Source organism: Sander lucioperca, chromosome 5 (genome assembly GCF_008315115.2).
Source record: "Sander lucioperca isolate FBNREF2018 chromosome 5, SLUC_FBN_1.2, whole genome shotgun sequence".
NCBI lineage: Eukaryota > Metazoa > Chordata > Actinopteri > Perciformes > Percidae > Sander > Sander lucioperca.
Genome location: NC_050177.1, coordinates 11,573,803 through 11,587,851, shown reverse-complemented (window position 1 = coordinate 11,587,851; position 14,049 = coordinate 11,573,803). Strand labels below are relative to the sequence as shown.

The 14,049-nt window shown below is 40.6% G+C and overlaps 1 protein-coding gene across 1 annotated transcript; it reads right to left on the bottom strand.

Annotated features, from left to right (window-relative positions):
- Positions 1-3,395: 3,395 nt before the first annotated feature.
- On the bottom strand, positions 3,396-13,578 carry LOC116050855 (probable G-protein coupled receptor 149). Its single transcript, XM_031301081.2, has 5 exons — positions 12,305-13,578; positions 10,656-10,836; positions 10,006-10,508; positions 5,313-5,453; positions 3,396-4,395 (listed from the first exon to the last, which is right to left on the bottom strand). Exons 1-5 carry the CDS (start codon positions 13,271-13,273, stop codon positions 3,883-3,885), a joined length of 2,307 nt encoding a protein of 768 aa, XP_031156941.1. The 5' UTR covers positions 13,274-13,578; the 3' UTR covers positions 3,396-3,882.
- Between the last annotated feature and the right edge of the window lie 471 nt (positions 13,579-14,049).

The window sequence follows — 14,049 nt, the reverse complement described above, 5'->3', positions numbered from 1 at the left end:
GCTGGATTAATGACATTAAAAAGACTGCCTCTGGTTGTAACTTTGGCACTGCATTATTGTTTTTGATAAACCATCTGAAAACAACATGGCAATACTAAAGTCAGTGAAACACGGTGGGCAGGCAACACTCCATTCAATCAATAATTGGTTCTGCATTGTTATTTTTGATTTTGCGGTCGTTAGCAATTACACTGTTTACTCGTTTCTGTTCTTCACGCTTAACTGGCTGATTGTTTTTAAATGTTCACACTTATATTATCTAATTGGACTGTACGCAACATTCTGTAGTTTTTAAATTAGCTGGAATATTGAGTTATATATGTGTTTTTTCCTCTTCTCCCTCTATCCCTCCTCTCTCTTCTGGATGCGTCTTGTAAAATGAACAAATATAAACACCAAATTAGTGCCATGAAGCACATCATTAAGTCAGAGACAAAAGAAATCGAAAGAGGAATTAAAGGTGCGACCCCATTTATGGGGTGTATGCATGATGCCCATGAGAGTGCATCGCACCCTCGAGCTCTGCGTCATGAAATAGCATGCATCGCCACTTTAAAATCAACTTCTGCTCTTCACACACTCACTCTCCTGTTCTGTCGTCATCATAGCAATGATACATTCGAGCATGTGAAATGTTCCATTATATAAACTGAAATGAAAATTTGCGGTGCCTGTCCATATTTAGGGTGTCATCACCTTTTTAAAATTAAGGAAATGCAGCTGCCCACACAGACAACCACGCACAGACACAGTGGAAGTAGATCATTTCCGGATGAAATTAACCATTGTCACTTAGTGTGAAAAATAAGCCTGGTTTATATGATTTTTTTTGCTTCAACCTCTATCTTGAGGATCTTGGTTTCATCAGCTGTCTCACATTAAATCCATAGCTGCCTATGTTTTTCAATTTTAAGATTTGATAGAAATATATTCAGTATTGTCTTTCAGCAGGACTCAGTTAGTAATAAAAATAAATAAACTGTGAATAGCTCAACTTTGCTAGTTTGAATTAGGATTGACTGCAAATACTTTTGAAATAATGTATGTGAGCACAATCAATATCTCAGCGGGAGGGGGCCAGGTGGAATCAGATTGTAAATATTGCACGAAAATAGTGACAAATAGGAAAGGAAATAATAAAGGAACATGTTGAGGATGAAGCTGAGATGTGTGCGGTGTGAGGAGAAATATGACAAAGCCCTTTGAGTAGTGGAGGGGTTGTGAAAAGGATCCTAGGGAAAATTGTTTGTTTTGTATGCCCTGAGCCCCCCCTCCCCCCACTCCCCTCAGTACTGTTACGAATGTATGATTCTTCTGCACACATGGTTTTCATACCCTCGGGTCTACCTGTGATGCATACAAATGATCTCTGACCCTAATGAATCATTAAAAAAGACCTCAGATAAAGCATCACATTTTAACATTGGTTGTTTTTTTCCCTTCTTCTAACTTAGGCTTATTCTCAAGGTCTCAAACAGTGCTATTGATGCTACATTTTGATGCCGGCTTACCTCCACCTTATTGCTGCAGTATAATCAGAGGTTGTGAGTGGGAGGTGGAAGTCCTTGAATAAGAGAGAAATGATAAAACATTAGGAATAGCTGTTGATGTTTTATATTATTTTGCTTTCCTACTATTTGCTTTCCAGTCTCTACCTCTACTCTCCTTCCACAAAGGCTACATCTCTAAATGCCTGCACAAACTGCACAGATTAAACAGAATTTGCGAAACCTCCCTAAAACACAAGAAAATGTAATGTCTTTACTACTGATTTTATGTCAGCTCAAACAATGATAAAAGCATTATAAAAAATATCATGCAGCTCTTGGATTAGTCATATTGCTGTCATCTAAGGGGCACAACAACCAATGATGGTAGCTAATGCACTTTATTTGCTTTTATTCTGTAATAAAGATCCCATTTGAGTAGATTGTGTGTTACCGAATCAGTCCAGATGGTTAAAATGACTGAGTAAACACACATTTGTACAGCTAATGTGCAACTCCCAATTTCTCACAAAGCAAATAACAATTTATTGATCACAATGGTTGACCAGTAGCTGAACTGTTGTCCTGTTTAGAAGTGAGAATAAGCAGATGATCCAATTACTTCCATTCCGTTAGGCTGCGGAGATGAAGCTGTGCTCAGCTGAAAACCTTTGGCACCATTAACAGCTAAAATGGTTGACATTAAATACAACTATACATTCATTATGATAATTTTCTTTTACATGTTGCCCGGGAGCACTCAACATAGAAATGCATTGCAATCCAGTTGGAGGCAGTTTTCTGGTATGAATCTTTAATGACAACAATCTTCAGGAGGATGGAACATGCTGCAGCTGATGAAGTGGACTCGCTAAAAGACAATTTAAAAGCCTGCAAATGAAGTCCACAAGGTACCGGTGTTGTTGTTGAAGATCAAGCAACCAAAACGCTGATAGATAAAAGACACCATCGTAAAACAAATATAAATATAAATATAAATATAAATATATATATATATATATATATATATATATATATATATATATATATATATATATATATATATATATTCTAGAGTTACTCTGAAATGCTTATTTTTATTATGTTACTGCAATGTATACACACACACATGTACATGTAAATGTACATATAGGTAACAGATATATTATCTGTGAAAGAGAATAAAGATGTATATGCTTCTGATAGATGTTCACAGTCTATGTTACCATTCAAAAACAGTACTGAAATACATAATACTATCTATGAAAAATTTATTCCAGTCCTGAATTTATGCATGTATTCAATACAGAAAGTGATTGGATGGGCAGTGAACTGAGCAGGCAGAGAGATGATCCCCCAAAGTGGCTCTGAAATGTACATTCATATGCTGCTTACTATAGTAAAATATGCACACTGTCACTCATTTAAATTGCACCAAATGTGCATGAGGCAGAACACTGCTCTGCAAAAGTATCCCCTCGACCTCTTCTTCAATAATGCATTGCACTGTCCCTCAAATGCTTGGCCTCTCCTTTCCTATCTCTCGCCTCCTCCTTCTCATTTGATAGAAGCAAGATTAATTGTGTAAATGCATGATGGACACATAGCAGCTGGACGCAAAGGAAAATACACCACAGTTAAAACACATATTTGCAGAAACACGTGAATACTTTTGGTAGCTGACATCACAAACAATTACTCTCATATGTATACATACCCTCATCCTTACGGGCAAGGCTACTTCTCACACAAAATAAATGCACAACAACACACACTGGGATGAGTCAGACACGTGGACCGGGTGACCCCTCCCCTCGTAGCTGAGTCACCCGTGACGTAGTCTACAGGAGCAGCTTGTGACTAGACCTGGGGTCCTCCTTTTCCACTTCTAAGTGAATGCATCTTTCGCTGTATCTACTTTATACATGTGACAGGCTGCCATATGGTTGAAACTCTTGCAAGGAATATAGATGCTCTGCTGGAATACTGTTTTCGCTCTCCTACCTTTCCCTTCCGTTATATCTCTCTCTCTCTCTCTCTCTCTCTCTCTCTCTCTCTCTCTCTCTCTCTCTCTCTCTCTCTCTCTCTCTCTCTCTCTCCTTTTCCTCAATTTACAATCATCTCTCTTCCTTTCCAGGCTCATCTAACTCTACGTGCTATGCAGACATGTACTCTTGTGATGCTATCTGTAGAGGAAGTACAAGCGTAGGCAAACAAACAATTCTATAGGTCTTTAGTCTCTATTTGGGTCACCTCTCAGTTTTATTAGAGTGGTGATCAGAAAGAAGTAAATATAGAATGATTAGGAAATTTGTCTTTCATCCTTTGCCGTCAGAAGTGCTCCTTCAACCTCCTCCTAAGAGAGACCTTCTTGTCACCCTGTATGTACTGTATGTCACTCTTCCTTCTCCCCAGCTTGCTTTCTGTAGGCCTCGTTGAGCAGCTGTATCTCCTCACGATACCCTGAGCTCTCCTGCGTCTGCCGTCGGCTGTTCTGCCGGTGAGCCTCCACAGTGTCAGGTATAGTGATATTGATGGTCTCTGCCTCTTGGTTGCCACTGTTGGGGATGAGCAGAGAGTAGGAAGCCGTCTCACCCAGGTCGCAGGAGACAAAGCGGTTCTCCCTTCGTGAGTAACGCAGCGACGGCGAGCGGGTGTGGGTGGAGGACTGGCTGATGTTGGAGATGATGGACACACTGTCCATGGCCTCCTCGTTGTCACATATCTCCAGAACCTCAAGGTGGATCTTGACGTTGGTGTCACCAACCCCAGCTCCCATGCCCAACTCCATTCCGATCTCCATGCCCATCCCTACTCTGCTGACATTCACGTCTCCAGCCTGGCCTCCGGATGCTGGGTCGTCTGCACTGGGCTCATGGCCAACTGATTTGGAGCGATACACTTCCACCTTTGAAGCAGAGGCAAATTTATAATTAAAGTTATTCATAGACAGTATGGGGTCACAATGTAATTCAACTTTTGTTTCATTTTGTTCTGAAACTAAAATATTTTCTTATTTTCTTCTTATTTAATATTTATGTTATTTTCATCACAGGGATCATTCATGTATTTTCCTATTTTATCTTGGAATACACTGTATGATGCATAGTATATGTCTTATTTTACTTTAGTATAGTATACAGTATGTCTTATTTTACTATATCCCATATCAAATCACCCCGCGTTGTAGGGCTATTAAATTTCTCTCTACTCCAAAATCATCTCAACTATATCTTCCATTAAAGATGCAGTAGGTAAGCCTTATACAACTAACTTTCTGTCCTATTTGCTGAAACTGACCCTATGTTCAAGTAGAACTACATGAAGCAGGTAATTAAAAAAAATCTGACTCCTCTGGCACCACCTACAGCCTGTAGTGCGATTTGCAAAAATCCACAGCTCCCTGTTCAGATGCACCAATCAGGGCCAGGGGGGGGTATCTAACTGTGTGTCAATCACTGCTCATGCACACGCATTCATTCTCCCTTGTGGGGGGAGGGGCTTAGGAGAACGTTTTGGGCTTTAGCAGAAAAGGGGGAGGGACTGAAAAGTTCAAATTTGTTGGCTAAGTCCTGGATCTTCCCAATCCTACCTACAGCACCTTTAATCTTTGCCAAGTTGTGATTTTACGGGCACCACTGGCCAACAAAAAGTTACAGCACATAACTCATAAAAACCACAACTTGCAGGCTAGCTGTTTCCTGCTGCTTCAAATCTTTTAAAACCTCATGTCTCTAGTCTCAGCAAGAAAGCAATAAGCATATTTCCCAAAAATGTCAAACTATTCCTTTGATGAAAAGCTTAGAATTAAAAGAGGGCTATTACCTTCTTGGCATTGTTGGAGATTTTGAGTCCGTCACCGCTGACCTCATAGGTGGAGAGAGAGAGGGTCTTTCCAGTGGGTGATTGCAGAGATACGGTGCCCTGAAAGGCGCACAGGGGGATTGCCAGACCACCTGATGACCGCTGCACAGGAAAACCAAAGAAAAGAGCAAAATAAAGTGCAGTCAACATCTAGCACAACATCTTTATTTACCTATTTACCTGGCAGGTCTCATTACTTGAGAATATTATTATGCATATTACTAAATTCCATCTTGGCTGCTCATCATGTTATTGACAAGAAGTACAAAGCATAATGGTCCTTTTGCATCTTGTTCCCTTTGTTCAAACTAATTGATAGGAGTGTGCAAAAAAATCGATTCACATTCGTATCGCGATTCAAGCTCTACCGTTTCAAAATCGATTCATAGAATTCCAAAAATCGATTCATACATATATATATTTTTTGTTTTTGTTTTGTAATGGCATGTATACTATTGTCCTGAAATGAGTTTAGCTTGCCATTCCCATAGATGGCGCTGCGTCGAATTCACACTGACGCCTGGGCACTTGTTATAATCAAAAGAAGAACGAGTGCAGCAGAAGTAGTTTAGTCGGCGTAAACAATGGCAAACCTCACAGAAAGAATTATTCAACCTGCTCCATCCTCATTGAAGGCAAGAGTTTGGGCACATTTCGGCTTTTATAACGGAGACGGAACTTGATTGGAATCATGCTATATGCTGGCTTTGCAAAGCGAAAGTTAAGTATTTTGGAAACACCACAAACTTGAGAACTCACATGGTACGCCATCACCCAGAGATTAACACTAAAGATGCTCTAAACTCCCACCGAACTCTGAACGAAAAGCTCTTTTTATTTAACAGTTTTATTTTATACTTGAATTAAATGTATTTAAAAGCTGGCCAAAGCTTGGCACTTTGCAGTTTTTAGTTGCAAAAGTTTTTATTTTTGTATGAAGACATATACAGTAATATCAAACTACATTTAATGTGTTGTGTTTCTTTTCTTTTAAATTGTATGTCTACTGCAATCATATGGGAAAAGGAACTACATTTACATACTGTGAATTGTTTTTTTTTTTAATCGAGAATCGTTTTTGAATCGAAAATCGATTTTTAATCGTATTTTGAGCCTAAAAATCGATACTGAATCGAATCCTGACATATTCTGAATCGTGCACACCTACTAATTGAGCTTAGATTATGTACATGATGTTAAGAGCAGGGATTTGAATGTGTTGACTAACCATTTCTATCCCAAGAGTTAATGAGGCTTACATATAAGAGCCCTGTCAACAACACTCTGCTGGTAAAAAAAAGAATTAGGGCTTCATTGATAAGCTACAGACCTTTCAGACTCATAGCAAAAATATCCATGTTAACTATCAACTCTTTAGCTGTTATCAGAATATTTTTATCAACTAATGTAATCTGAATAATACAATTTCTGTTCATAAATCATCAAATTTGTTCAGGGTTTCTTATCACTTTGTCATCATCATTTCAATTACAGGGCTCATTTATATCGCTATTTTTGATCATATTTCATATTCTTCAGCCATATTTTCATATTGTTTTCAGTGAAATTCGACACACATTAAAGTGAGCCTCTGTCAATATGATGTGTTTGAGAAAATGCATATTGCTGGCAGGGGGAAGGAGAAGCATCCTGCGGTTCGACAGTGGAGAGACTGTGGCAGGTCTCATTAAACCCTCTAAATTATTTAGATTAGTTCAATGTAATGATCTGATGGTGACTATGACGCACAATAAAAACAAAGAGGATGTCAATCTCTTGTCCTCCCTGACTGTTTTCCTGTCACTGTCTTTGCATCATTGTGAATGGAGCGAGACACAAAGGGAGAGAGAGACCATCATGTTGAGCTGAAAATACAATTGAGTTATGCTCAGAAGCCATCAATGTGGAAAGTGCATTGATGGATGTGTGTGTGTGTGTGTGTGTGTGTGTGTGTGTGTGCATGCGTGCGTGCGTGTGTGTATTCTGGGTATATTCACATGACTTGTTTTTATTACATTTAATTTTGCAATTCTTTTGCAAAGATTTCCATTGTGCATTACAAGTATTGCTTTTGCAGCATGGCTGAGTGGCTTTGAATTGCCATTATATTTCCAGACATTCATGTTGCCCGAAGGATGAATTTTGGTGATGGAAACATGGAAAAACAATTAATCGTAATGACTTTGGTGATCTATTGACTTTCCATCTAATGCCACTGTTATGGTCACATTTGGGGTTATGAATATGTCTCAACAAGCATTTGATGGATTGGTATAACATTTTGTACAGACATTCATGTTCCCCTCAGGATGAAGTGTTATAACTTTGGTGATATCCATTTTTTATCATCCGGTCAACATTTTAATTTATGACCATATACCTGCAAAACCAATGACATTCCCATTAGCCTCAGCTGGACTTTGTGTTTAGGTAATGCTAATTACCAAATGTTAACATGCTAACACACCTAACAAAGGTGATAAGCATGGTAAACATTATAACAAAACATCAGCATGTTAGCATCGTCATTGTGAGCATGTTAGCATGTTAAATTTGGCAATAAGTTCAAAGCACCGCTGTGCCTGAATACAGCCTCACAGAGGTTCTGTCGTGGCTGTGTAAATTTTTTTCGTACCTATATTTTAATGAATGAATTAAAGGAATGAAATGAATGAGAATGAGATCTTTGCTTGTGAATGCACCCCCAGCTCTGTGCTTGCTAGCAGGGAGCATAAAGTCACAGAGAGGGTAAAGATGTCTTTAAGCTCTAATTCCACCTTTCCCTGTGGATGCTGAAGGCCAAAGGGGCTGACAGTAAGGAGGACAGACGCTTGGTAATGACATCTAGCCTGCTAACAAGGAACAAAACACAGTCAGGCTTGTCTTTTATGTGTTGCTTGGCTTTGTGTGCATATACAGTCTGTGTGTGTGTGTGTGTGTGTGTGTGTGTGTGTGTGTGTGTGTCTGTGTTTGTGAGCTAAGAAAGGGGGAAGGTTGCTGGATCTGAGTAGCTTAATTTTGTTATTTTTTTGTCTTTGATTTTTTTGTATGCAGTGTGTGACTGCACATGCACACTGTATACTGTACTTATATACTGACCCCACAATCAATGAATAAAGCCTAAGGAAGCGTGATATACAGAGTTTGCTTCTAAGAACTGAGAAGTAGGACAAGCACACACACACACACACACACACACACACACACACACACACACACACACACACACACACACACCTTAGCATCTCAGACTTGTACATGATGCAAACTGAGTGCCAAAGCCAAGCTCTAGATACATGCTCCATGGATATTTCACCCTCTGGTGATTTTCAAACGAAAACATTTCTGACTTATAAGTAGAGCAGAGACAGAGAGGATAAGACACAGAGATAGTCAGTGTGTTTGTCCGTGTGCACATACAGTATATGCGCGCATGTTTCTGCGTCTGTTCATGTCCCAGTTTTGAAACAGGCTCACACTGTCATTGCTCTAAAAGTCACAATTACTATGCTGTGGTAATGTTAGGTAATGCCTGCGGCTGCTCTGCTGTTTTTCTGGAGAAAAGTGAGGCTGCTCTCTCATCTGTGTCTGGTATCTCCAATGCCAGGATACATCATTAAGGCCTTACTGTTTTTACCTTGATTAACAGTTCAACTGGGTCCAACAAAGCAAAGAGAGAATTAGGCTTCTGGTATTACCAAGGGCAAATGATGTGGAAAGTGATTCATGTGCTTGTAGCAAACTGTCTGGAGCTGCATTGTTTGCATTTTGTAGTCTTTGACTTCTACAGAGCAAATAATACATTCATAAGCACAACTTTGGGTTTTAGCAGAGCGATAACTCTGCACTATAGATACATAGATATACAGCATGCGTTTGATTTACAGTAACTAAAACATGAATCAAAAATGGATTGTGTTTAATTTTTATATTCAATTTGCATACCGAATCACCTTGCACAAAAAAACATTCACAAACACACATAACGGAGCTTACCATGAGTGGTTAATTTTTACTGTAATACTGATCTTGAATGATCTGATCTCCAAAAACTGCAAGACTAAAAGCAATGAACTGAGCTGTGCCTGATTTTAGAGTGGAGCAGCAATGAAAGAATATTTGGTTTTGAAAGACAGGCTGACATTTGTTATGCTGCTGATAGTGTCTTGATCAATTGCTCTATTAGTCGAATCCATTTATGCTTAACACAAACAAAGATGCAGAGAGAGGAGATGAGAGGAGAGGAGAGGAGAGGAAACAGAAAGTCAGACAGGCATTCAGACAAATAGGCACACATTTCTCTAAAGCCTGATTATGTAAAGACTGCATCCTAGTCCAACAGCTGTGTGTCTCTGTAGCTCAGTAAAGGTGCCCTGCAATAAGAACACATTTAATTTCCCTTTGAACGAAATGTAAACACCGATATGGAGATTGAAAATCCATCCAACAGTAATTATCACTCCTAAACGATCCTCTCTAGAGTGCATCACCATATGTTGCATGCTAATGCAGCAGTTGTTTGAAAAGTTAGCAAAGCAGTACAGTGTGAGTGTGGAAAATCAATTAATGCCAGCCATAAACCACAGAATGACAGGTACAAATTCAATGGTTCAACATCAGACTAATAAACTGAGGACTCTGGGCGTTCGTGTACCTGTCTGGGTGTTCTCTCTGATTTACTCCTGCACCACTCCCAGTCTGTCAGCTCGATTTTCCGACACTCCTCATGTGACAGCCTCCTCTCCGGGCCCTCGAACACAGACGACGTATCAGTGAGATTGTGATCATGCTCCTGGTGATGAGAAGGCATGGAAGGGACACAGCAGAAGTTGTCGTCATCTCCGTGGTTCTCATGAGGGAGTGAAAGACAATCAGCCTGTGCCTCTCCTCCACCGGCCACCGCTTCCAACAAAAGGTCTGCATGAGAGGAGCTGTCCACAGGGCAGGTGGTGCTGAAAACAAAATCAGGCCCCAGGCTGGAGAGCCCGCCACTTTCTAATGCATCCAGACGCGTATTAGTGAAGTCACAGTTAAAGAGGTTGTGATAGGCAGGCTTCTCAAGGGGTGGACTGTTATGAGACATGGCGGCATGTGACAACTTGTAGACTCCATAGCCTTGTTGGAAAGAAAGACTGAACTCAAATCTTCTTTTCATCACTGTGAAAAAAGTAATTGAGAATCACTTTATTACACCTTTAGAACCCTTTCGTCTACATCACAATGGGAAACTTGTTCAGGGGTATATAATGTAGAAAGACACTTGATGGTGAATCGCTGGTAAGTTTGTATAACCTCATGGTTTACCTGAAGGTTCCTGCATTGAATCCCGTTTGCAGTTAATGAAGCAGCCACATGGCATGTGGATCCAGCGCTCAGACAGCACGAATAATGGAGTGAACGCAGGGGCAAGCAGAGTGAGAAAGAAGCTCAGCGTCTCCAGGGATGAGCTGCGGGCATTCACTGCATGGCGCACCAGCACCAAAGTCTGTGAATGAAGAGGAAGAGGGAAATTAATTCACTGAGAAGTCCGTGATTCAATATGCATTAGGAAGTGTGGGAAGGGGAGACACATGAATGAAAATGAAGCCCATATTGGGCTTTTTTTTCCGTTTTCCTTTTCTTTTGTTTCTGTATTCAAAAATATATATCTTTAAATGCAAACACAATAGATAAATAGAGACAAACCATCTTAGGAAAGAGGTGTGTTTCTTAGAGATAATAAATAAATAAATCACCCCCACAGAAATAAAATTCATTTTGAATTTTTAGGTTGTATTTTCTGATCAGTGACATTGTCTGTGCTAATAATATCCAGGGCTTTTGGTCATTTTCAGTGTTGCAAGTTTGCTATGCCATTTCTGTTTGCACATCATTGTCTGCTGGCTGCACAGCATTTATCATAAAATAAAAAATAAAATGTGATGAGCAAAAGCAAATGTTGAAACAGCAGCATTCACTGTGTAGCAATCATGTAAGGTATTTCACAATGCAACTCAATGAATGCTGCCCTTTATAGGTGTTGACTAAAACCTGCCACAACTGTTCTCAAGGCCTTTCAGGAATGTTAATTGAATGGGACACTGGATGTGACTAAATAATTGCTGCTTGTTGTTTTAAATGTCAGTTTTTAACTATTTGAATGAGACCACAAACCATGATGAGATGTATCAATGCTTTCAAAACTGTAAAAATAACAGATTATTAATGAATTCAATACAATACTGTAGTGATTCCCAAAGTTGCCTAGAGGGACATTCAATGTTTCATAATAGGTCTCCAACAAAACAGGAGGAATATTTTAATGTATTTTCTTCATCACATGAAAGGATTTTAAGAGAGTACAACTTTTCTGACTTACTGTAAGAGTCCACATTTTGTTACTTGTGTCCACATGTAAACTTCTTGAACATCTCTTTGTTTCCCCCCAAAAGGGAAACAATGTACTCCTTTATTATTCTTTTGGGTGAAAGGTATTACATGTATTTTTCACCCAAGTCTGTAGTATAATTGGTTGACCCAAAGAGCTTAGTTCTGCTCATCTTACACGTTAAGAACTTAAATCACCAAAGTAACAGAAACAATTGAGTGAGTTCAATTGGGGCAGACAGGAGGTTTAGGTTAAAGTGATTTTATTTTAAGATTTAGTTTTGGAATCTTATTTTTCTTGAAACAGGTGAGAGGTTGTTCCAATATAATAAGACAGTTCCACTTGTTTGGATTGTAGTTTCATGGATTTTATGTCAGTGCAAAATAGGGCATATTCCAAAAATATAACACTGAAAACTGGAAACAAGTTGGAAATAAGTACAAACCATAGCACATCTTGTTTGCGAAACAATACAATATCAATTTTTAACCTACTAGATTACATGGTTTGCAGGGCATTTTCTTATTACTGTATGTTGTTGCTTTTGACTTCAAATCCTGTCATTTGCATGCATCACGCTGCTTACCATCATTGGCATCCATAAAATAACTCGAACAACCGCCAGGATCATGGAGAAGCGCTTTTGCGCAAACACCACTGGAGTGTCCCCGACAGCAGCAGTCCTCTGCCCTCTGACAGACACTGGGGACAGACCGCTGTCCTCTTTCTCTTTGAGCTCCGTCCCGCATGAACTAGGGCTCAGCTCGTTGTAGGCACCGAAACTTTTGTCCATGCTGTCCCGGGAAAAGGAAGGAAGATCACAGAGGGGAACGGAGCCACTCAGTCCCCTCGCCATCTCCAAATAGCTGGGGTACAGTAAAGTCCTCTGGGACTCCCTGGAGCACAGCAGCTGATAGGTGAGTGGGATGAAGAAAAATAACAAGCCGCAGAAACACATGGAGTATAAAGAAAAAAGCAGCATGCTGTAAAAACTGTCGCTCTCTGGGAAACACCCGAGAGAGGCCGGCGTAAAGCTGCCCCATCCGCACAAAGGTAACACACTGACGGCAAGGCTGACCGCCCACACACCGGCAATGGCCCATATCACTCTTAGGGGCCGACGGACAGATTGAAGCACTCCAAATCTCTTGGTGACATAAAAAGTGTAGGCTGCTATGAGACAAGCCTTCATATTGCTAGAAACACCCTGGAACACGTACAGAAGTCCAGATGAAGTGCACAGACTGCCCGATCCTCCACCTCCATCTGCCTCCCACTGTAGGAGCATGAACAAGGAGAGAGGGACCACACTGAGCAGGTCGTCCACCGACATGGAAGCCACAATGAGACATAGGGATGTTTTTTTCCTCATCCGAATGAGCGACAGCAGCGAATACACACCTCCGACAAAGGTAGCAGCGGCGATGATTACGCACAAGCCGAATAGCAGCAGGCGAATTTGCCTCTTCACCTCCGAGGGGTCTGTCTTCTCGTAGGTGGCGGTGGAAAGGTAGCTCTGGTTGGGCGCCGGAGAGCTAAGGTTCGTCGTGGACATTTTCAGTAAATTAACTTCTCCGTCTCTTTTGGCCCTTTTAATTGGTCAAATCGCACTCAGTATCCTGTAAAGTTTACCGCGGTGCAAAGATGTAAGGATGGCACAACTTGCGTCGCATCTCTAAAAAAAAAAACACACCGTGTAGATGGTGAGAGAGACATTAGGAAATATCCTTCTCCGTTCCAACAGAGAACGCACGCGTAATCAAAGCTTCCCGGTGCCTTGGATGTGGAGCTTCCTGGCAGGCACTTGTGTTCAAATCGCGCGACCAGGGCACCTCTCGTTTCCAGTTGCCGACTTACGCGCTGTCGTCATCATCATTTCCTCTCACGGTCATTTGGGGGTGGGCCAAACGCTGCCTACTACTACATTGTCTGTAATTGGTCCGATGCATCAGGCGGCGTTTTCATTTGCGGCTTGGCTCGACCCTCTCCTCGGGTCATGCCAAATACTACCCACCCCCACCCCCTCTGAGGGACTTTTACCCACAACTGAATACAAATGTGAAAAAAAATACCTTTAAACGATTTTTTCCTGCCAATGCAGATTTGTGTTTGTGTGTAAGGGGCCTATTCATTTGTGGTTAATTCCATTTGGAAACCAAACTGACCATACAGACAGGCTTTCAGTGTTGCATTTTCAAAACCTTTTTTGCTTAATGTAGTCAGGGAACTAAATGCCAGGGCTAAAATTAGAAGGCAAACATAAATTAGATAAGATTTGAGACTGAGCTGGGTTGACTGTGTATGGCTGGATGCTCTCCGAGCCACACTGAA

What these genes read in the sequence shown, in the direction of transcription:
- LOC116050855 (XM_031301081.2), bottom strand. Translation starts at nt 13,273, where the DNA reads ATGTCCACGACGAACCTTAGCTCTCCGGCGCCCAACCAGAGCTACCTT. An exon ending in TTTTATGGATGCCAATGATG is followed by an intron (nt 10,837 to 12,304) that starts GTAAGCAGCGTG and finishes CTTCATTCACAG; the next exon opens with ACTTTGGTGCTGGTGCGCCA. An exon ending in TCTCCAACAATGCCAAGAAG is followed by an intron (nt 4,396 to 5,312) that starts GTAATAGCCCTC and finishes TCTGCTTCAAAG; the next exon opens with GTGGAAGTGTATCGCTCCAA.